The sequence below is a fragment of the Lepidochelys kempii genome, chromosome 7 (genome assembly GCF_965140265.1).
Source record: "Lepidochelys kempii isolate rLepKem1 chromosome 7, rLepKem1.hap2, whole genome shotgun sequence".
Lineage (NCBI taxonomy): Eukaryota > Metazoa > Chordata > Testudines > Cheloniidae > Lepidochelys > Lepidochelys kempii.
Genome location: NC_133262.1, coordinates 11,558,738 through 11,584,054, shown reverse-complemented (window position 1 = coordinate 11,584,054; position 25,317 = coordinate 11,558,738). Strand labels below are relative to the sequence as shown.

Sequence of the window (25,317 nt, the reverse complement as noted above, 5' to 3'; positions counted from 1 at the left end):
GAAAATCTTGCATGTCCCAACCGAAAGCTTATTTTTCAATTTTCCCTTTATGAATTTCATTACATTACTACCAACTCTCCTGCCACTGAGAGTGTAATTTAAACATGTGGGGCATGATTCAGCAAGGTACCTAAGCATGTGTCTAACATTATGCTCATGAGTAGCTTCACTGAAGTTATTATTTTTACTTCTACATTTACACTGGTCATAAAGGTTCTAATATTTCTGTAGCCACTGACTAATGCATCTGTCTTTGTCACTGAAGTCTAAGCTGGTTAATATATGCTTAGTTGCCCATATGCTGATGTAACACAAAAGGTTACATTCAGTTTGTGTGCACCACTGATTTCTTACATCTCAGTCCTGCTAACACTTCACTTTCCAAAGAGATCAGTGCTCACTTAGCTCTGCGACTATTTAAATCAGTGCAAGTTTTACCATTGAATTCAATGGAAGCAGAGTTTGACAGCACTTTTTGAGAATCTCACCCCATGAGCATGAAGTTGCTCACCTACAAATTTACAAGATGACTAAATTCTACAGGTCTGGCTGTAATTGGTTTCCGTATAAAAATTCAAATAGAAATCAGACAAGAATCAAGGGATGAGTGATCTCAGCAGCAGCTGTCGACGTTTCTGTTTTTATGTCTCTTTGTACAGTATCTTTTATACAATATGGATTTCAATTTAAAGGGAAAATGTTGAGCACATTATCATTTTCTGCTACTGTCTTTTCAAAATAGTGTCTTAAGAAATCTAATATTGTGGATAAATCATATTGCTTCCATTAGAAGATCAACCAGTTGAGCTGAAAATTGTTTAAACATGTGCACTTCAGTAGCCAGTTGTTAACGTGGCTTAAATCCCAACATTAATAATTTTGACATTGATATAGTACTTGGTGGCAAAAGGTGATCAGCTCAGTAACACAAGCAGCTGAACATTAGAAACATCTCTGTGGCCTAATGGGATTTCTTAAAAACCACTAAAGATTCTTGTTCAAATCTTGGAGACTAAGATCAATGGAAGAGTCAAAGTACTATAACAAAGACTTGACTAGCTAGTTGCTTTTTTGTTTGCCTATTGATAGATGTGCTTTAACAGACCACAAAGGCACTTGTTTCATTGCCTGTAGTGGGAATGTCTAAAGCAAGAAAACCATCTAGTCACCCTTGTGGGCTTTTATGTCTATAAAATGTGCTCTGAATTTCAATCACATTTGAAATAAACTTGTCTAAACTTTTATGAGCTATAACTGTCTAGTTATTAACTTGTAACAAGTAAACAAGGTCAAACCAGTGAAACACACAGGTTGCAACATTCTTCTGTAAATGTCCATAGGGTATAGTTTATGCTGGAATCATTAAAAAAAGACACCAAAATTGTGTACCCAAAATTGATTCATGATTCAAATTTAACTATTATGTGTTCAATTCGGTAAATGTAAATAAACAAAATGATTTCTTTAACAGTTCTTACACAAGGATCTGACTGAAAAAATATGGAATTAATATTTCATTTTAAGTTAGCAAATACATTCAACTTTGCAAAGAGACCCAGACAGAATTAATTTCAGGTTCAAAGAGAAGCAATATATCACTGCAGGATTTCCCTGGGATGTCATGGATTAAATGTTTATTCAGCCAAGTCAGCCCAGCTGCCAGACAGCCACTATAGAAGTTTCCCTCAGTATGTTAATTCCTTTGGACTATAAAGGAGAAAATTCTGAACTGAGGGTATGTGCACTTGTTCTCTCAATGTTTACTATGTTATTTCCCTTTCCAACTTTTCTGTTTGTCCAAGCAGGATGTGTGTCTTATTCTCAAGTATAGGGATTGAGAAGAATTCTTCCAAGTTACATTTCAGTTTGAGACAAAGCATATCATGTGAGGGAAGGGGGAACACAACAGAAGCCCTTTGACTCTTCCAAGTTCTTCCAGTCGAGCCTATTATGCACAATTCATGCTAGGCAAGAACCACTCTGGCAGGATGTTCCACAGCATGAAGAGGCATGTGTCTCTGATACCCATCCTCTCACAAAGCTCTATCCTGGTGTACCCCCTCCCCCAATATCTTAACATTGGTGATAGATACTTTGATGACTGAAATCCACTCTTCAAAGCCTGAAATGGGTCTTTAGTTGCACGCAGCAATCTGACCCCCCCGTAGAATCATAGAATATCAGGGTTGGAAGGGACCTCAGGAGGTCATCTAGTCCAACCCTCTGCTCAGACCAATCCCCTGTTTTTGCCCCTAATCCCTAAATGGCCTCCTCAAGGATTGAACTCACAACCCTGCGTTTAGCAGGCCAATGCTCAAACCATTGAGGTATCCCTCCATTAGTGTCCATTTTTGTTGCCCTTCGCTGGACTCTCTCCAATTTCTCCACATCCTTCTTGTAGTGTGGGGCCCAAAACTGGACACCGTATTCCAGATGAGGCCTCACCAATGTCAAATAGAGGGGAATGATCACGTCCCTCGATCTGCTGGCAATGCCCCTACTTATACACCCCAAAATGCCACTGGCCTTCTTGGCAACAAGGGCACACTGTTGACTCATATCCAGCTTCTCATCCACTGTAACACCTAGGTCCTTCTCTGCAGAACTGCTGCCTAGCCATTCGGTCCCTAGTCTGTAGTGGTGCATTGGATTCTTCCGTCCTAAGTGCAGGACTCTGCACTTGTCCTTGTTGAACCTCATCAGATTTCTTTTGGCCCAATCCTCCAATTTGTCTAGGTCCCTCTGTATCCTATCCGTACCCTCCAGCGTATCTACCACTCCTCCCAGTTTAGTATCATCCACAAACTTGCTGAGGGTGCAATCCACACCATCCTCCAGATCATTAATGAAGATATTGAACAAAACCGGCCCCAGGACCGACCTTTGGGGCACTCCACTAGATACCAGCTGCCAACGAGATATGGAGCCATTGATCACTATCCGTTGGGCCCGACAATCTAGCCAACTTTCTACCCACCTTGTAGTGCATCCATCCAGCCCATACTTCTTTAACTTGCTGACAAGACTACTGTGGGAGACGGTGTCAAAAGCTTTGCTAAAGTCGAGGAATAACACGTCCACTGCTTTCCCTTCATCCACAGAACCAGTTATCTCGTCATAGAAGGCAATTAGATTAGTCAGGCATGACTTTCCCTTGGTGAATCCATGCTGACTGTTCCTGATCACTTTCCTCTCGTCTAAGTGCTTCAGAATTGATTCTTTGAGGACATGCTCCATGATTTTTCTGGGGACTGAGGTGAGGCTGACTGGCTTTTAGTTCCCAGGATCCTCCTTCTTCCCTTTTTTAAAGATTGGCACTACATTAGTCTTTTTCCAGTCTTCCAGGACTTCCCCCGATCGCCATGAGTTTTCAAAGATAATGGCCCATGGCTCTGCAATCACATCCGCCAATTTCTTTAGCACAGAGGGCTGGCCACCTCCTCCCCATGCTGTGCTGCCCAGTGCAGTAGTCTGGGAGCTGACCTTGTTCGTGAAGACAGAAGCAAAAAAAGCACATCCTCTGTCACTAGGTTGCCTCCTTCATTCAGTTACCCCTAAAAGGCCCTCTTGGCACCCAGGCGGAAAGAAGCAGCAGAATACTAAATGTACTTTACCCTTAGAAATACAATGCTTGAAACATCTTTTCCTTTGCCACTCCTAGAGAAAAGAAACAGGGAAAGAAGATCAGCTTCCTTGTTGAGGTACAAATGGGAAATCATCTTCAGCACAAAGCAGGGGAACCATTCTAAGCACCATGCTCTAATATAGGGACCAGTTTCTGTGCTGTTAGCTCAAGAGACAGCCAACAAAAGTTTTTTCCTCCCGCTGAATAAAGAAACAACTACAACATGGTGGTCAGTAAGCTCCTTACTATATGTAGGCATACTGACATCACAAAGGCTTTGACATCTCCCCATCTCCACGTTTTATCCACTGTGGAGACTGGCAGAAAAGGAGAAGGTCTGTTGGTTTGGTATCTGAAGGCTCAGCATACAAAAAGCTTCATTTTAAAAAAACGTATTTATTTCAAGCTTTGGCTAGACATCCAAATTGAATCTCTGAACCTTTCAGTCATCACTAGCCATTTGTTTCAAATGTTTAATGCTCATTTTTGCCTTTTTAAGCAAAGGTCTGGGTTTTTTATAAATGTGCAAACTGGCCATAATTTCAGATCATCTGTAAAACAATTCAATAATCTGTTGCGAATGAATGTCCTTTTGGGTATAGAGGTTAATTTACGGTTACCACTAATTCTGAATCTATTATTACAAGTGTGTGGAGGCATAATAATATCATAGTACATGATCATTCTTGTTGCCTTGCTATAAATGTCATACAGGCAACACACTTTTTGAGCTCCCCTTGGCTCTAAGCCAGCCATTCTTTTAAGCAGTTTTCATATTGAGTATGGAGAGTATTCTAACATTTCCATCAAACATATGTACAAACTCCACTTTTACTTGATGTATGCAAGCAAAGGATCCAGGTCATTTTGCTTATGTCTATAAAGGTTATATTACAGCAATACATATAGAATGTAATTCTGATTTGTATCGTCTGAACACTGCTCCTGACATTACAGCATCTAGTGGAAACCGCCATTGTCCAGTTTCTAATGTCTGTGGATCTGTTCCAGGTGTCGTACACATACATTGGGCTCCTCTTCCCAATGTAGGTGGCTGATGTGTTTCATAATGTAGTTATGATCTTCTACAGGGGTCATCCCCACAACATCTGAGCATCTATCCAGCCCAAAATATTCCTCCATCCCAGTTCTATTATAAAACACCAAACTAAGCTAAAAGAATGTCCACATGGCAGGGACTTTGGGAGCAGTCCAGCAATCACTACACATGAAACTAGTCATCTGCAACAGGATTAGAGCTTGCAGGATTGAGCCCTTTGCCTTGCCTGTCTTGCAGTACAGGAACTTCGAAGTGATAGGCAGGAGATGTAGAAGGTCAAAGGAGTCAAGTTTTAATTCACTGTTTCAAAAAAATTTACATGCCAGTATTAATTCCTAGACTTTTACATTCTCAGTACAAATGGACAAACTATCATTGGGCTTTGCAGATTGTGATTTTTTTTCATGTAACAGAACCTATGCTTTAAAAAAAATTGACTCTGAATATGGAAAATAGCCTTTGCTTTAAAGAATTTGGATTTGTATACTTGTACCTATAAAACCTTTCAAAGCTTTATGATTACATTAAAACTTTATTGAGGAAAAGGCACATAGAAAAGAGCTGTTCCTATTTTTAAGTACACAAAATTATCACATTTAGAGTAACATGAAATCCCAGTTCTTCTTCTTCCCAGGGCTAGAGGGATTACCCAAGGGTAAGTCTACCAATTAATTATCTGTAAAAAAAAAAAATCAGGTATTAAACACCTGCTCTGAGTCTCTTTTTGCAGGATTTTTCTTTCAAAAGGCCACCTGTCTAAAGATTGGTTTCCTTATATATATTTTAAAATTCCCTGAGGTGATTTATCCCCTTCCAAATATGTCACATCAGACTCTCTCTCATGCTTATGTATTAAAATGCACAATTATTTAAAATGCATTGAAACAAATGAGTATCAATATTAAATATAAGCTATAAGCAAGAATGGACAAATACCTTGTCCACCTCCCAAAAAAAATAGTAAAGTATTAATCATCAAGTAGGATTCATCTAACGAGGCTGACATGTTTCACACTTTGCTGTATTCTTTCATTGCAGATAGAAGACAAGATGATCCTGTACAGCAGCTAAATATGATCTCTTATTCTTTTCTTCAAGACACATTCTCAGATGCATAGAGTGCATAAAGCCCTCTTAAAGACATGACGCCCCTTTGTTAAGATACACAGAAAAATGCAGAAGAACTGTGCTAAACCTAATTTAGGGGCATAATGCCTGATTCTCCCCCATAAAATCCAGAATAAACCCACTGATATCAAAAGAGTTACTCTGGATTTACACCAGCATAACTGAGATTAGAATTAGCCCCACTTTATCTAATCATTCCTATTGAACAGTTTCAGTCTCCTCTCTAAAAATGGCAAAGTTTTAGAAATATGGAAAAATTCTGCAATTAGAGCGAGGTGTTCAACCTTTTTGTAACATAAGAGGGGAGGGGGGAAGCTGTAGTTCACCATGGATACTATTGATTGAAACCATTTAAATATCATCTGAAATGTCATTGACATTTACTGCTATGTTTTTTGTTTTTTTTTAAATTACACATGTTGACAAGTAAATAACAAGAGACTGCTCATCTTGGCAGCTGTCATCAAGACAAGCCAATAAATTATTCATATCAGCTTGTTTCATTGTCTTTCCCCTTATGAATGGCACCACAGGTTGAAATTGAGAGATGTTCAGAAATAATTAATTATGTTATCAAGACTTTTACATTAGAATGGACAAGAAGCTGCAAAAGTTGCTAAGATAGGTTTTCTTCACGTCTTGTCGTGAGAAAGTTCAGGGATGCATACATGCCCTCGTTCTGGTCCCATGCTTTTGCCCAGTTTTTCGGCTCTCTCTAATCCCATTTCCAACAGCAGGTCTCCATCACAGCATCTTTATTTTGCATCCAGCGTAAAGCAGGCTGCAAAGAACATATGGCCCCTTCCAAGGCTGCACTCCATTAATCAGCTGTCAGAGCCCTCTAAAAACAGTTTGCTACCCTTACCATTGCTTACCTATCTGTGGGGGGTGGAAAGGACATCATTCCTCATGTCACTTGTGGAAGCCTTCTCAGGAGTGATGCAGCAGAATCACAAATTCGCCACGACTAGGACATGATTCCAGGCAAGGTCCTATGTCTGAGAACTGTGAGTGCTTGAAATTTTCTGTGATTCTCAGCACAGCACTCTTGAGATGGTGAGGCAGTGGGAGGAGGCAGCTATGCAGACTGTGCCAGCTGGAGATTCCTCTGGACTATGGAAAAAACTCAGCTGGGCAATATTAACTGGCTTTACCAACCTTTGTACTGATGGACCAGTGCAAAGGGCACATGAACATGGGGAGAATCTAACAGAGGATGTTTTTTCACAACAATGTTAGAATCTTAATATATTTTTAAATGAAAACTTACATTCCTCCAAGACTAACTGTGCACCAGAGAATGCTGGAATGGTACAGAGTGGCCTGTCTGCTTAATCTACATTCTGGCAAAGCTAAAAATATATTTCTACAGCCACTGTCACACCCATTGCTGAAAATACATTGATCTTGCAACCACCGGCTTCTTTCTTTTCTTTTAGCAACTTATTAAGTCATTCGTCTCTGAAAGTTACAAAACTATGAAGATGAATGTAACGCAGCATGCTGTACTCTTCCAAATAAATCAGAAAATATTGTCAAATGTTGCACTATTCACAGGAAAATATATGCAACCTATGAAAAATATTGAAATAATACCTTCTAAAATATTTTAGCATTGGAAGTCTTGACACCATGAGAAATATAGGTAATTTTTCTTCTTTGAGATCAATAAAAGGTCCGTTTTCAAAATGACTTTATATTGATTGAAGGGTCAAAAATGGCCTAGGTATTGATTGTCTGCACATAATCCACTTTTCACTCAGTAAGTTAACATGGTCTTCACAGTAAAATTAAAAGAGATCCAGTATATCATTGAAGCAAAATATTTCCATTGAATTTGAAAAATTGCTTTCATCACTCACTGATGTCTTATTCAGAACATCCTTTTCTTTGCCTAGGAAGTAGACTTGCATAGAGTGAACAGCCAGGACAAGCTCGGCCTTACTGTGTGTTATCGAACTGATGATGAGGATGACATTGGTATTTATGTTAGTGAGGTAAGATTGAGCTGCTTTACATATGGTACAATTTGTCTTTGTAAAACAAAGGCTAAGAAAAATATTATCCCTGCTCCTATTCTGTCATATCTGGTGATGTTCCAAAAACATTTGGGAGTGGAATAATTGGAAGATAATTGCTTATTTTCCTTTCCACCAAGTAATGGGTAAAATTCTGTGTCCATTGAAGTCAATGGCAAAATTCCCATTAACTTTAGTGGGGGCAAGATTTCACCCAATATTTCAGTTTAGTGCATGTCCAAAGACAAGATTGTACCTTAAAATAGAAAACAATTTCCCTGCAGCGTTTCTCATCTATGTTTCTTCTTTTGTGCTCTCTTCTCTAACAATAACAAATATTTGTATTTCTACGAGTTAAGGCCCACACATTTGTTCTAGATCCACCACCCACAGAACTTCCACTCATCTTGCTGAGCTCTAAAACCAGGTATGCCATCATTAGACAATCTGGCACCAATTCCCTTTCACCCAACACCCCGTTGTGCTGATGAGGCTCCCACCTAATCTGATCCCTCCCCTCGGCCCCCACCCAGCTCAACTACCCCCACCCATCCATGCGGTCAGAGGGCTACGGGAGCTTATGGCCTCCATATGAGCTGCACCAACCCAAACCTTTTTTATATGCTATATTCCAGGTTAATAACCTGGAGTGCTGTACGTGTGTGGACAGATTATATAATTCTACTATAAAAGGTGCCACCAATGACTGGCCTGTTGTTCTCTCCAATGGAACAACACTGTTCAGAGAAGCACTAACCATTGCAAAATCCCACACACAGTCATATGGGATGGCTGAAAAATTGGGAGGAGTCATCAGTATATACATAAAAAGCCTGGTTCAGGTGTCACTAATGTTGTAACTCCCACAAAAATCTGTTCTCAGCTTCCCAAGTGAAGTTCATGTTTTTTTATTTTTTTTTGTCGAAAAATTACTTTTTTTCTCAAAAGGGACATTTTCACAGAAACTGTTTGATTTTGATGAAATTTTTCATATTTTAATTGAAAACCCAAAATCTTTTGAAGAAAAAGTGTTGAGCAAAGTAAAACCAGTTTTATTTTCTTATAAATTGTTCTCAGTAACAAAACATGTCCAAGCAAATTCTAGTTGTGCCCCTAATTTGAGAACCCCAGCCTAATCCTGTAACATAATCCGGAGACTATGTCCAAGGGCAAAGCGCCTTTCTACCACCTTGAGAGTTAGGGCTTGTCTACACTTACATTTTATAGCCCTCTAACTTGCTGGCTCCGGGGGTGAAAAATCACCTCCACCCCCCCGAGTGCAGTAAGTTTGAGGGCTTTAAAGCGCTAGTGTGGACAGGGTCGGAGCGCTTGGAGCCCCGCTTCCAGCACTAGGAGCTATTCCCCTCGTGGAGGTGGATGACCAGGAGCGTTGGGAGAGCTCTCTCCCAGCGCTCGCGCGTGACCACACTCACCACTTCAAAGCACTGCCATGGGAGCGCTTCGAAGTTTCTAGTGTAGACGCAGCCTTACTCCGGAACTATCGCATAAGAACATAAGAACGGCCACACTGGGTCAGACAATGGTCCATGTAGCCCAGTATCCTGTCCCCCAACAGAGGCCAATGGCAGGTGCTTCAGAGGGAATGAACAGAACAGGGTAGTTATATCCCCTGTCATCCATTCCCAGCTTCTGGCACTCAAAAAGCTGGGGGCACCCGAAATGTGGGGTTGCATCCCTGACCATCTTGGACCTAGCCTCCATGAATTTATATAGTTCTTTTTTGAACCCCATTAGAGTTTTGGCTTTCACAACATCCCCTGGCAATGAGTTCCACAGGTTGACTGTGCATTGTGTGAAGTGCTTCCTTTGTTTGTTTTAAACCTGCTGCCTATTAATTTCATTTGGTGACTCCCAGCTCTTGTGTTATTTGAAGGAGTAAATATCACTTCATCAGTTTCTCCACACCAGTCATGATTTTGTAGACCTCTATCATATTCCCCCTCAGTTGCCTCTTTTCCAAGCTGAAAAGTCCCAGTCTTTCTAATGAAAAACCTGTTTCTCTGAGTGACTGTGCCAACAAACATGAAATGCCACATCCTCTCTACCATGAAATAAAAATGTATATTTTTAGCAGTGTCAGATCATTAGCCCCTTAAAAAAATGTTGTCCCTGGATACCACAATCATTTTATTGACACCTAACCCTCATGTTTACTCATGGAAATAGATCCATACAGTGTATTTAACTTCAGATTAAATTTACCAAGAATTCTTAATGTTCTTAATGCAGCTGAAGTCTATTTTTAATTCCTCTGAAAACCAAGATAAATAGAATAAAATTGCAAGCATTTTTATTAGGGTACAGATGAATATTTCATGCCTGCTTGACATTCTGTGCTTCCTTTTATGCAACAAACAGTAATTTATACATAGACTTATCTAACCTTTTATCACTCGTGGATCCATTTCAAATTAAATAGTTATTTAGGGAAAAACAAATTTAAAAGTAACATATCCCTCCATTACAATGTACCAATTAGGACCTAATCCTTCCATTATTCCATGTAAAAGAATTGCAGGCATAGATCAGAGAACTGCATTTGAAAATTAAAATGTTAATTATGAAAGCGCAAATGAGCAAACTTTTCTAATATGTAATACAAGCCTGTCTTCTTTGGAGGCTCATGTCAGGAAGTAAACTTTTTACATTTAACCCAGTCATTTTAAATTTGTCATTCCCCCCTTCTCATGAAAGCAAGGGAGAACTCGAATAATTATTTATGAAATAAAAAACATGGACCCAGCCCTGGATACTGATATCTCAATTTAACCCATGTTACTTGCATTGCAAATATCATGTTTAAAATGGGAGGTGAAAGATTGAGCTTTTAAACCTCCATAGCATATTCAAGCAGTGCTTAATTTGTGACATGGCTGAGCCCCGGCACCTCTAGGCTTAGCAGTTCATAGTCCCGGTGCCTCTGGGCTCGCTGCAGCAGTAAAAAAATTGCTTGAGCCCCAGCACCTCTTTCTTTACAAATTAAGCACTGTTTACAAGTCTTTTGTTTTGCAGATTGATCCCAACAGCATTGCTGCAAAAGATGGTCGCCTGCGGGAGGGAGATCGCATTATTCAAGTATGTGTGCAAATAATTCAGAGATTACTTGTATTCCGCGATATACAGTAGCCATTTGAACTTACACATCAAATTGCTTCACACACTTTATTTTAGGATTGCTGCAGTGAATCTTATTCCATTGTAGCCTTAATAATTCTGCCCTCCCTTGTAATTTTTGTCAAAGATTTTCCTTTGAGCTACCATTTTTCAGGTTTAGGGCTTGTCTAGACAGTGCGTCAAGATGGAGTTTAACTGGGCATGTAGACCCTTGGTCCTGTGCGCTGAAAGTTCCCTTTAGTGCATGATAGCAGGGTCCACACAGCCAATTAGGGTGTGGCAGGTTAGTGCGCGATTGATTTACAACCCAGCTTGCTGCACACTCTCTCCCCATCTAGACACCCTCAGTGTAAACCCTTAAGGGCCAAGTTTTGGTAGCCTTGGTCAAGTTGCAGATATAGTGTACTAGCCCAAAATGTTTTATATTGAAAGGCTGAGTAAAACTGGAGGAGCCATTTTGAAGTTGTGTGGCAATGAAAAGTTAGCCAGTATTCTCCACCTAATTAACTGCCTCTTTTCCGATATTAATGGCTTGTTTTCATTCTCTTTAGCCTGCCCTCAGACCTGGTCTACACTAGAATATTTCACCAGCAAAACCCGTTTTTTTTCCAGGCACAGCCTGCCATGCATCCATGCTTAGTTTTGTCTCCTACCAAGGAAACTGTCCACTTTTTCCAATAGTTATTCTCTCCTTTGGAGCAGCATAAGCATCATTCCAGCATAGTTCTACTGACACTGTGGCAATGTGGACACACAGAGACCTGTACCAGTGTAAGCAGTCCTCCCACAACACAGCATCTATTTCAGGAGTGATTTATCTGATAGTACTTTAGAACTTCATTGCTCAGGATCATACTGACTAGAAGTCCCACCTCCTTTTTAATTGCCGGCATGGTCTTCATTGGGAAATTCTATCGCCTTGACCATATCCACAGTTATTAAACTATTCTGGTTCCCTGTTGTTGTGATTCTACTCATATCTCTCCCCTCCTCTCTGGCTCCAGCTCTGTGACAAGACTCCTGCCATATAGCTACACACACACAAAATATGAAAAACATGGGATAGATACCAGTCTCAGCTGTTCTTCATCAAAATATCTGCCACAACATTGACATACATGCTCTACTGTTGTAGATGTGTACAGAGACAATATGCAGCATGTCTCATATGAGAATCCATCTAGCCATATAGTTCAGTGGAGCCCACCAAAATGGAAGTTGAGCATCCAAATGGCAACATTATTTCACTTTTTTTCCCTCAGATTTGGTTTTTTTACTATATATATTTTTTAGATTAATGGCATAGAGGTACAGAACCGAGAAGAAGCTGTGGCACTTCTAACCAGTGAAGAGAGCAAGAATGTCTCCTTACTTGTAGCAAGACCAGAAATCCAGGTACAGAGAGACTACTATATACTTACTGTACATTTAAAACAGAGAATCTGTGCTCCAGAAAAAAGTAACTGGATTTTGAGGTGATTTCGTTTTCTATTTTTAAAAAAGTAATATACGGTTAGATTGGAAACACATACAACACATGAAATAAGTTCATGGGAGTTCACTATGACATTTGTCACACTTTATATTAAGGTTCAGTGTATAAAGGGTTAATAAATAATTAACCATGTTCCAGATATGAGGAGTACCTGTTACAGATGGTTATAGATACATCAGTAGAAGGAGTTGTGGATAGTTACATGCCATGGTTACAAATAACATGCTGATCTCTATAATATTCTATAGCAATTGATTAACCAGCACTTATTAATCATTTATTAGCCCTTTGTGTCCTATCTATAAATGGAGCCTTTATGTAAAGTGTGATTAACATTTTGGTCAGGTCTAACCTACATGGCTTTCTCCTCTCATCTGCAAGACCTAGGTTTGAAACGGAATCCTACCCTGCTTCCTCCAGGGCTGGGATTTGAGTGTCCCACACATTCAGCAGCATTTACTATAGTTATTAGTAGTATGATAGTCGTCCTGTGAATGCATCCCCCTTGCTCAAAACTGTTGTGATCGTGCATGCAGGCAGTGGGGCATGGGTGAGGGTCGGTCTGGAGAATCCACAGCTACCTGGACACTCCTGCTCTTTCCTTGGAGATGTGGGGGAGGAGGGATAGTGTAGCCACTTTCACATCCCTAGAAAACTGAACATTTCAGTACTTCCAGGAATGGCATCTACCGAGCCTGACCACCCAGCCTGAGGAATAGGTTCAAGATTTGAGTATAGAAAATATATATATATGGTGATTGTTTTGGTGCACGTAACTAGTATATATATATATACACACTATATACTGGTTACATGCACCAAAACAACCACCCACCTCAGAAGTAAATAACTATATTTCTAGGAACAGCAGGGAATTTGGGGGCGGGGGAGAGGTAGTGAGGGGGAGGGACTTTTGAGGAAAGACAAGGAGATTTTTTTTAGAATTGATTTGTATTCTAAACTGAGCAAACAGCACAAATCTATTATTACAGGCCAGATCTTGCTACTGGGAATGCAGGCAGCCACATGCAAAGAAGGGATTGAATCCTAAAAGTTCTCCTTGTGGCAGGTCATTGTTTGCCCTTAGAGTAGCACATAAAGAAGAGAGGCATATTCATTTCCATGTAGGCACTGTAGTTGTAGCCATGTCAGTCCCATGACATTAGGGACAAGGTGGGTGAGGTAATATCTTTTATTGGACCAACTTCCGTTGGTGAAGAGAGACAAGGTTTCGAGCCACACAGAGCTCTGCTTCAGGTCTGGGAAAAGTACTCCCAGGGTCCCAGCAAAATGTGAGGTGGAACAGATTGTTTAGCATAAATAGTAAGGAACCATTCCAGGTAGAGTGGCCCATTAACATCTCTGCCCTCAGAAGACAAAAATGGGGGTTAATGGATTACAGATTGTTGTAATTAGCCTTCAATCCAGTGTCTCTGTTCAGTCCATGCTTTTTAGTGTCTCGCAGAGTGATCAATTTAAGCTCCCAGGCTTCTCTTTTGAAAGTGTGCAGGTTTCCTTTGAGGATGAGGACTGATAGGCCAGACATAGAGTGATATACAGCAAAGTTGCAGAAAGCAGCTCCCCTGATCTCCTGATAATTTTCCACCAAGAAGGAGCATATATTTATGTCAGTTTTCATCCTTATGACAACGCTTGGTGTGGGGTTTTTTTATTTATTTATTCCCTTTCATGTAGCTGGATGAAGGATGGATGGATGATGACAGAAATGATTTTCTGGATGACTTACACATGGACATGCTAGAGGAACAGCACCACCAGGCAATGCAGTTTACTGCCAGCATGCTTCAGCAGGTAATGCCACTCCATTGTGCAGCACTGTCAAAACGTCACACCGCACTCGATATTCTGATACTGAATTCAACTGAATGAACCAACCAGTATCTTTAATGACGACCTAAGCAGAAAGGGGCTCTGCAAAATCTAGATGTTCCAGGATGATATCTGCAAACTGTATAGCAGACTTCATCTCAATAAGCATACATTTTCAAATCTGCTACTTTTTTTTCCCATTTAAAACACAAGCACAGTTCAAGAGTTTAATAGCCTTCTTCATAGGAATCCACCATTCTGGCTGTGGTCATTGAGGTGAATAGAATTAGGTACATGATAGCTAGCAAGATGGACGGGAAGCTAATTAATAAACATAAATCAGTTCTGGAAAGAACATTCCACGTGTTTGAAAAATTGAATCAGCTTTAATTGTAAATCAGGTTTAACACACTTGATAGTGACAAAGAGTGTCAAGGACAATTATTATCACAGTGGTACCTAGAGTCCCCACCTGGGGAACTGAGGCAGAGAACAAGTGACTTACCCAGGATCACACACAAAGTATGTGGCAGAGCCAAGAATTGAATCCAGATCTCCTGTGCCCAAGCCCAGGACTTTAACCACAAGACCATCTTACTTCCTTGACATACATATTTATAATGCATTTGCAATTATGCTAATTCACATATAATTCTACAGTTCTCAGCCAGAATTTTCTACAACATTCCATGATCTAAAATTGGGACCAGATTTTCAAGAGAGTTCTGCTCCCATTTCAACCCCAAAAATAAGAGATCAGATTTTTTTTAAAAGAGCTCAGCACGTTGGGTCATAACCGTCACAGTAGGAGCTGCTAAATGCTGAGCAATTTTTAAAATTTGTTCCCAATTTCAGCACTGAATGGGAGTGGAGATCTTTCAGAAACCTAGCCCCTAGTGTGGTTGTTGAGCAATTGAAAATCTGCCACTGAGCTCTGTTGAAAATCCGGTCTGTGGTATGTTTTCTAAACTCACTGGGGTAATAAGTGAACATGTAATGACTGATAGAGTTAAGAAAACTTCAGATGACTTTTATTATTATTTAAACCTGCAAAGAGCTTGTTTTTAGTTTTTACATTTATACTTTTTTATTTTTTATTTTAGAAGAAGCACGAAGAAGATGGAGGCACCACAGACACTGCTACTATCTTATCTAACCAGCACGAGAAGGATAGCGGTGTGGGCCGCACAGATGAGAGCACGCGAAATGATGAAAGCTCAGAGCAGGAGAATAATGCCGATGATCACACTACTTCCTCTAACACTTTAGGAAGCCAGAAGAAGCTGGTCTACAGTCATGACACTCTAGGAAGTGGTGACATGCAGTTCAGCAATGAGTCATTTATCTCAGCCGACTGCACAGACACAGACTTCCTCAGCATCCCAGTGGATGAATGTGAGAGATTCCGCGAACTGCTGGAGCTGAAGTGCCAAGTCAAGTCTGCCAACCCATACAGTCTGTATTATCATAACAGTGCCCTGGATATAAGTAAGAGTGACCACGAAAGCGTTGACAGGGAGCTGGAGATGCTGAACGAGGAACTGCGGAATATTGAGCTAGAGTGTCTGAATATCGTGAGAGCTCATAAAATGCAACAGCTGAAGGATCAATACCGGGAGCCCTGGATGCTCCATAACAGCGGATTCCGTAACTACAACACAAGCATCGATGCACGCAGGCACGAGCTCTCAGACATTACAGAGCTCCCTGAGAAATCTGACAAGGATAGCTCGAGTGCGTATAATACAGGCGAGAGCTGTCGAAGCACACCGCTCACACTGCAGATTTCCCCTGACAATTCACTGTACAGAACTGCAGAAGGCAGCAGTTGTCAAGGTAATGAGGGGGCAGTGGCATACAACGTCTCCCAGAAGAATTTGCTACCTAGCTCAGAAAGTCACGAATCCGGCTCTGCTAACTATCTCTCGTCACCTAAAGATCCGGACCTAGACAAGCAGCTGGAAAGCAAAGAGAGAAAAGCCAGTGATGGAAGCAAAAGCCCAGCTCAGAAACTGGCTGGCTCCTACATCTCTCCATATCATCACTCTCCCTATAAACACGCTCATATCCCAGCCCACGCTCAGCACTATCAGAGCTACATGCAGCTAATACAACAGAAATCAGCTGTGGAATATGCACAGAGCCAAATGAGCCTAGTGAGTATGTGCAAAGACTTTAATTCTTCAAGCCAGAGTGAACCCAGGATGGAATGGAAAGTCAAGGTCAGGAGTGATGGAACCCGCTACATCACAAAGAGGCCAGTCAGGGACAGGCTGCTGAGAGAACGTGCCATAAAGATTAAGGAAGAGCGCAGTGGTATGACGACAGATGACGATGCTATAAGCGAGATGAAGATGGGCCGCTATTGGAGCAAGGAGGAACGGAAGCAGCATTTGGTGAAAGCGAAGGAGCAGAGGAGGCGGCGTGAGTTTATGATGCAGAGCAGGTTAGATTGTTTAAAGGAACAGCAAGGTGCAGAAGAAAAGAAAGAGATGAACATCATTGAACTGAGCCACAAAAAAATGATGAAGAAGAGGAATAAAAAAATCTTTGATAATTGGATGACAATCCAAGAACTCTTAACCCATGGCACAAAGTCCCCCGATGGCACAAGAGTGTACAATTCCTTCCTGTCAGTGACTACTGTATAATCACCATTGCTGCATTATGTACATAAAACACTACCATTGGGGTAGAAATCCCTGCCTCGTTCAATGTGGCAAGTTTTTTTTGTATATAAGATACAGTCATCAACTTTATAATTAAAGTACTGAATTCTACAACTCTGGGTGCCAACATTCTTTATTGGAAAGTGGAGACAGAACCCGCCCATCCCCTTTGAAGGCAATATTAACACAACTTTTTGGAATACTGAGTGTACTTTTTTACTCATTACCTTTTACATCAAGTGTTTAAATATCATAAAACGTATTAACCGTACTTAAGCAGATAATTTGTTTAAACTGTATTCATATAAAAGGTTACACATGCTTTTCTTTGCCTAAAAAACACAAAAGCAACCGCAAATATGTATTTTTATGAAAGCATATTTTGTGATATTACTTTGCTGTTGTGCACTACTGCACACACCGCTGTTTATCAATATTTAGCTCAAGGTTAAGCGCAAAAGTATTGAACTCCTGATAGAGTCATTCTCCTGTAATATTTAACATTTATCAAACCAGCAGGCTTTAGAGTTATGATCAGCATTTAAACATTTTTCTTTTTAAAGGTATCTAAAGGAAATATATAGGTTTCAGCTGAAAGGCCTGAGGCAAAGTACACTATACTGCAGCTTTAAAGGATTTTAAAGCATGTTTGCAAGTGTTGCAACCTGTTGAAAGAATGTGCATGCACAGCTAAGCTGTTTACACAAAACAGTTTGTGTAATTTGAAATGCCCATTGTAGTAACTGTTTGCTTTGTAGATTTGAATGTACTGAATTATAAAAGCAGTTTCATGAAATCATTAGTTACAAACATTAACAAGTAAATAAATTATTGTTTTATATTTCATATGTTTTGAATTTTTTCTTTAACCCAAGACTCAGTCAAGTTATATTGTTCAGATTAAGCCTTTGCTAGAGTACAGTAGAAGTGTCCTTTGGTAGAGGACCAATTGGACAAACTACTAGATTCTAAATCATCATGACAAAAATGCACTGGAGATGTTTTACCTCCTTTGTACAAATCAACCAGCATGGTTTTGTACCAATTGGCAGCATGGATTTGTCAAGAACGAATTATACCAAACCAACCTCATTTCCTTCTTTGACAGGTTACTGGCCCAGTGGATAGGGGAAAACAGTAGATGTGATATATCTTGATTTTAGTAAGGCCCTTGACACAGTCCCACATGTCAGTCTCATAAGCAAACTAGTGAAATGTGGTCTAGATGAAATTACTATAAGGTAGGTGCAAAACTGGTTGAAAGAGCATACTCAAAGAGTAATTATCAATGGTTTGCTGTCAAACTGTGAGGGCATATTTAGTGGGGCAGCACAGGGGTCAGTCCTGGGTTTGATACTGTTCAGTATTTTCATTGATGACTTGGATAATGGAGTGGACAGTAGGCTTATAAAATGTGCAGATAATTCCAAACTAGGAAGGATTGCAAGCACTTTGGAGGACAGGATTGGAATTCAGAACGACCTACACATAGGAGAACTGGTCTGAAATCAGCAAGATGAAATTCAGTAAAGGCAAGTATAAGTTATTGCATTTAGGAAGGAAAAATCAAATGCATAACTACAAGATGGGGAATAACTGGCTAGGCAGTAGTGCTGCTGAAAAGGATCTGGAGGTTATAGTGGATCAAAATTGAATGAGTACCAACAGTACGATGCAGTTGGGAAAAAAGCAAATATCATTCTGAGGTGTATTAACAGGAGTGTTGTTAAATGAACATGGGAGGTAACTGTCCAGCTCTATTCAGCACTGATAAGGCCTCAGCTGGAGTACCATGTCCAATTCTGGGCACCACACTTTCGGAAAGAGGTGAATAAATTGGAAAAAGTCCAGAGGAGAGCAACAAAAATTATGAAAGGTTTAGAAAAACCTGACCTACAAGGAAAGGCTAAAAAAAACAGGCATATTTAGTCCTGGGAAAAGAAGACCAAGGAGGGACCAGACAACAGTCTTCAAATACATTAAGGGCTGTTATAAAGAGGACAGTAATCAATCGTTCTTCATGTCCACTAAAGGTAGGACGAGTAGTAATGGGTTTAATCTGCAACAAGGGAGATTTAGGTGAGATATTAGGAAAAGCTTTCTAACTATAAGGGTAGTTAACCACTGGAATAGTCATTCAAGTGAGGTTGTAGAATCCCCGTCATTGGAGGATTTTAAGAACAGGTTAGACAAATACTTGTCATGGATGGTCTTGGTTTACTTGATCCTGCCTCAGCACAGGGGGTTGGACTTAATGACCTCTTGAGGTCCCTCCTATCCCTCCTTTTCTATGATTCTACATTAACCCAACTATTACAACATCAACCATGTCATAATATTGCCTCTTATAAAATTTAGAGCTCTAGGTGGAAGAGCAAAGCTATAAGCCATGCACGAAAAGATACTTAAACCTGATTATTTCTGCTATAAACACTTTCTCAGTACCAATGTGTGTGTCATCAAAGTGCAATTCTTGAATGGGACCTGAAAAGCTATTATGGGGGAAGAAATGAAATTGAGACACTTCCCATAAATAAAATGATCCTTTAGAACAACATTCTCACGCGGATCCTTTTGTCCTCAGTTACACATAGAATCATAGAATATCAGGGTTGGAAGGGACCCCTGAAGGTCATCTAGTGCCAAATATGATAATATGTAATATTGACAGAACAGCAGGAAACATTATTTTGTGTCTGGAAGAAAAGATTTAAATATAGAAATAATAAATGATGCCAAAGCATGAAAAATAGAAGTTACTCACTCTAAGATTCTTAACTCAAATTGTTGGCTACAGATTTCCTCGGTCACCAATGCCTTTCCTGGATCTCTTTACTAGTAAACACAAGTCACGGTTTCTAACATTTTAAAATCACATTTACCTATTAGTACTATAATTTATATACTGATTGTAATCCACAAAAAGAGCAAAAATCAAATTTTCATATTAGAATCTTTAGTTATCTAGCAGATCATTATCAGAAGATAATGTTTTCTACCCACATGCAGGTTGTCCCTAAAATCCAAGGGAAGACATCTTGGCAAGCCCTCCATGAACTGTGAAGTGGCATTCCAAGCTAAGTGGGCAAGGGAAATGATCCACATGTTCTTGTGCATACAAGAATGATAGCAATGACGAACAGCCCCTTCCTGTCAGCACAGGCTGTTCATACTCCTTGCAGAAGTAATCTCTGCAGTAGAGATGTGCCACTTCAACTAGTCAGGCTGATTTTGTACACAAGCTGAGTGAAAATGTAGAATTTCTTTCTGGATCAAATTTGTAAAATTCTAACATTCTTCATTTTGCTTGTTTCGCTTATGCAAAGTCCACCTGTATGAATTCTGAATATATCCAAATTATTGCCAAATTTTGTCCAAATTCCCCCCCCAAAAAAATGCTTTTTAAAAAGTATTAAGATTGGAAGTGTGTATTATTATATACCCTCAATACATAGCAGTAGCTACCAGCTAACACTCTCCGTTCCCATCAAAAAAAACCCCATCACATGTACTTGAGACATATCCTACACCTTTAAAAAAAAAAAAACCTTAAAATATTCAAGATGTTGAGAAATGGATAAACTTCCTTCACGCACTGATTTACACTGGTCGTCCAACCTTAAATTTTGTTCCTTGTTTTCTTTCTGCAGGTGGATATATACTGTTGATTTTTAGTTTTAGTTTGATTAGCTTATTTTTCCAAGAATTGTAGTCCCAAGGTATGTCACAGTTCTACAAATTCGCTCAGCATGGTGGCTTGGAAGAGATGTTTTAAATTTTATATTATTTTTATGGATGAAGATGGAAGGAGTGATCTGTTCGGTAAGGAAAAAGACCCTCTGTGGAACTGAGCATGGGAGGAGTCAGGAGTATGCTTATTGGTTATCCCAGAAATCTACACAAAAGCGGCTGTATTAATTTTTCTACATCTGCCCTAGTCCCTTCTCCCTTGATACTGGGCAACAGCATGCACTTGAGTGTAACCCAGGGTTCAAGGCAAGGCTGGGGCCCAGAGGAAGCATGGAGGCACAGGACATCAGTATGGAAGGGGCCCAAACCCTTTACATGAAGAAGCAACACTGCTGTTCTAACGAAGCAAATTGGGAGACTCCACCAAGAGGAAATTCAAGGAGATTTCCTCTCCCCAGTTGCCCTCAAATGGCTTTTTTAGTAAGAGAGGCTGATTATTCCTGCCACACACACCAACCCCTACAGTTTGCCATGGTGGCATTCTACCACTGTTGGGCCAGACCAATGAAAGCGAACATTTTGGACCAAATTCTCTTCCTATGTATACCCCATGCAGCCCCAGAGACTTTAAAGGGAACTGACATAAGTTTGACACCGTGATTATTTTTATTTTAAACATGTCGGACCAAATTCTGCATGAACTCATGCTCCCCCCATGCCCATTTAAGCAGGGAACAGCTCCTGACCCCAATATAAAGGATGATCTATAACAGTGCAAGATATTTATTTGAAAACAGGATTTGAATCAGCATGGAATCACCCAGATCAGACGCACACTGAAATGGAAAAGCCCTCAACCAAACCTAACAGCGTTTTGTTGTGTTTTTTTTAAATTAAAACAAGAGATCTTGCACATTAAAGATCACAAATAAGATGAGGTAGGACTACATATTGCCTAGGGACTACTGGTTGGAGAACTAATTAGGATTATAAACTGAAAGTATGTAAATTAACCAAAATATAATTATCTGCTAGTGGCCTTTGGAAATAGGTTACAGGATACTTCTTAGCAAAATTGCTCAAATGCCTGGAAGCCATATAAAGCAAGCCATAAGCAATTTAAACTCTTCTTTATTTTGTTTTCAGCACAGTGCTTGTATTAAGGATTTATTTGGAAAATAAACTAATTAGAAAGAAGTCAGGAAACAAAGGTAAGACACCAGAATTGTCACAGCAGATGCTGTAACTCAATGCAGAGGTCCCTGTATGTGATTAAATTCCTCACTCCAAGCAAACAAAGAAAAGATTCTGCTCAGGGTTCCATCATGGTTGGATTTTAATTCCCCTAGCAGACATTTTTTCTTAGGCTTCTAATCAGAGTTAATCCTAATGAGGGGTGATGCTTCTAGTTGAAGACAAATTCCCAGGAATAGAGTGTTTAGATTTCATTAGCTAACAATTATGAAGGTGTATGCATCTTTTAAAAGGAAACATGCGGAACTAATGGCACTTTAAAGAAATGTGTCTTTCAGGATGCAGAGTAGCAATGGAGTCAGGTGCTTCCATAAGGAAGCTTGTCTCTGCCTCGTGATCCTTGTTTCAACCATTTTCTATGAGATGGGCAGCTCCGTGTACTGATGAAGCTGAACAGTCAATACATCAATGCATAACTTCTGTGGGTCATGTGTAGAGGACAGCTGGTGATTGTGATGTTGAGCTAGGAGTCCCTGATGCATGGGCCTACCCCAAAGCCCACTGATGTCAATGGAAAGACTCCCATTGACTTCCCATTGGGTTTAGGAGCAGGCCCCATAAGACAAGGACAGATATTGTTATGGGAAGCTGTTTGATGTGGCATCAGTAAAGTGTTGACATCTTGCAGCTGTAGAGGCGTGAGGCAAGTACAACACTGCAGGAGTTTTTTATCTTGGTTCTGAGGTTAACTCCACGCTCCCTCCAAGCTGGCCTTTGCAAGGGGCTGAATGATCTCATCCAATATGTCATTGCTGGAATGCCAGGTAGCAGAATTTGCTGACCAAGTTCAGGGGTGTATTGTCAATTGTGACAATGGGATTGTGATGGTCTGGTGTTGCCTAGTACCTGACCTTGATCTTTTTCAGCCTGATTGTGAAACCAAACATTCTAAGGCACAGACAAAGCGGTCCATAGTAAGCTGAATATCCTCAAGAGTGTGTGCAATGAGGGCACAGTCGTTAGCAAACAAGAGCTCTCTTAATAGCTCTTTCATTACCTGGGGATGGGCCCTGAATCACTGTAGATTGACTAGACCCCAACCCAATCTAAACTGGATGTGTACACCTCTATCCAGGTCCTAGAATGCAAACAAGAACATGGCTGAAAAGACAATGGCAAAAAGGACAAGCCACTACTTATTCTTGTTTGGCACCTCTGGTGACAGGGAAGACTTCTGATGAGTCACCACACTCCATGACCCTGGCCATCACACCATTGTGAAATGAGCAAATGACAGCAATCATCTTCTCTGGGCAGTCAAATGTATAAAGGAGTTTCCATAGCCCCTTCACCATGTCAAAGGCCTTGATCATATCAACGACATACAGGTCCTTGTTCTGCTCATGAGCCTTCTCTTGTATTTGTTGAGCTACAAAAATCATGTCCCCATGGTGCGATGGCCAGCCCAAAAGCCACACTGTGACTCTAAGGTGCCACAAGTACTCCTTTTCTTACTGTGACTCTGGATACACCAAGTCCACTTGGAGAGAGACGAGCCTGTTGAGGACAATCCAGGCAAGAATCTTCCCCTCTATAGACAGCAGTAAGATTCTGCAATGGTTGTCAGAGCTAGATATGCTTCCTTCCTTTTGCATAGATGGCCTAGGAAAGCATCCTTATACTCCTGGGGTATGGTACCCTATTCCCATATAGTCTTGAAAACCTGGTGAGTTTCTTGATCAGGGGGCATCTCTACATTTGTACATTACAGGTGGAATTCCACCATGGCCTGGAGACTTGCCCATGACAGCTGTTTGATGGCCTTAGTAATCTCGTCTAAAGAAGGATTCAGACAGCTGCGCCAGCACAGGATGCTGCAGGAGTGAGTCACTGGCTTCATCAGACACAGTGGCCTGACCATTCAGGAGGCTGTCCAAGTGCTCTGCCCAGCAAGAGGGAACATCACAGCCAGTTCCCACCTGCTGTGAGGACAGGGGCTGTACCACTGGATTTTGGGCCACACAACGCAGAGGCCTTCATGTCATGCTTGTCAACTGCACCCTGCAATTCTGCAGGCTTCTGCTCTAACTAATGATTCTCCAGAAGCCTTAATCAGGTGCAATGTACAATCTATAACAGTGCTTCTCAACCAGGGGTCCACATAGGGTTGCCAATTTTGGTTGAATGTATTCCTGGAGATTTCATCACATGACATCATAATCTTTAATTAAAATTAACCTTTAATTCCTGGAGTTTCCAGGCCAATCCTGGAGGGTTGGCAACCCTGGTTACACATACCACTTGGAGTATGCAGGGGTTTCCAAGGATTACATCAACTCAGGTAGACATTTGCCTAGTTTTACATCCGGCTACATAAAAATCACTAGCAAATTCAGTACAAACTAAAATTTCATACGATGACTTGTTTATACATATTCAATATACTATACACTGAAATGTAAGTAGAATATTTATATTCCAATTGATTTATTTTATAATATATAACATGGTAAAAATGAGAAAGTAATCAATTTTTCAGTAATAGCGAGCTGTGACACTTTTGTATTTTTATGTCTGATTTTGTAAGCAAGTAGTTTTTAAGTGAGGAGAAACTTGGGGGTACACAAGACAAATCAGACTCCTGAAAGGGGTACAATAGTGTGGAAAGGTTGAGAGCCACTGGTCTATATATATTAGAGCAGGTTTTCATTCAGTGCATCAATGCTGACTATTTTGCAATTCTAATTCAAACATTCTAGTGAAGTCTTACTTGAGTTATATTGTTTAGATTATTAGATCGGCATATCAAACACAAGAGCATAATCCCAAGAGATGTGTATTGACCAAGTCCCAAACTGAAAGGCAATTCCACCAGTTTTCTGTGAAAACTGTCATTTTAATAATGACAGGTTTCAGAGTAACAGCCGTGTTAGTCTGTATTCGCAAAAAGAAAAGGAGTACTTGTGGCACCTTAGAGACTAACCAATTTATTAGAGCATAAGCTTTCGTGAGCTACAGCTCACTTCCTCAGATGCACCTGATGCACCTGATGCATCTGAGGAAGTGAGCTGTAGCTCACGAAAGCTTATGCTCTAATAAATTGGTTAGTCTCTAAGGTGCCACAAGTACTCCTTTTCTTTTTATTTTAATAATAATTTCTTAGACTGAGGTATGGACCAATGCAAATTAAAAATGAAAATAAACAAAATGTTGGTAATGTCTTGCTTGGGATTTATATTTACAAAGTAGCTGGGTCACATGCTGAGATGGCGTAAATTGGCATCGCTCCCTTTGAGTCAATAGCCTGATGATAATCTGGGCCAATATCTCTAAATAACTCTGATTCTACCCCATAGGTCCAATTTAATCTGGAGTATAGCTAAGTTTCTGCAATGACTTCTCCAGACACCTGTATTTACAAAGGAAAGATCAAACTCAAGTCAGCCCAAACAGCTGGGATCCATATCTCCCCT

At 40.3% G+C, this 25,317-nt stretch overlaps 1 protein-coding gene across 1 annotated transcript in view; it reads left to right on the top strand.

Annotated features, from left to right (window-relative positions):
* The window catches only part of PDZRN3 (PDZ domain containing ring finger 3), a 202,920-nt gene extending 185,146 nt beyond the window's left edge, over positions 1-17,774 (top strand). The window contains exons 6-10 of the mRNA XM_073351133.1: positions 7,712-7,810; positions 10,865-10,927; positions 12,260-12,361; positions 14,157-14,273; positions 15,395-17,774. Of these exons, the coding sequence (XP_073207234.1) occupies positions 7,712-7,810; positions 10,865-10,927; positions 12,260-12,361; positions 14,157-14,273; positions 15,395-16,942 (1,929 nt within the window). The 3' untranslated portion in view covers positions 16,943-17,774. The remainder of the gene's footprint in view (positions 1-7,711; positions 7,811-10,864; positions 10,928-12,259; positions 12,362-14,156; positions 14,274-15,394) is intronic.
* Positions 17,775-25,317: the final 7,543 nt, after the last annotated feature.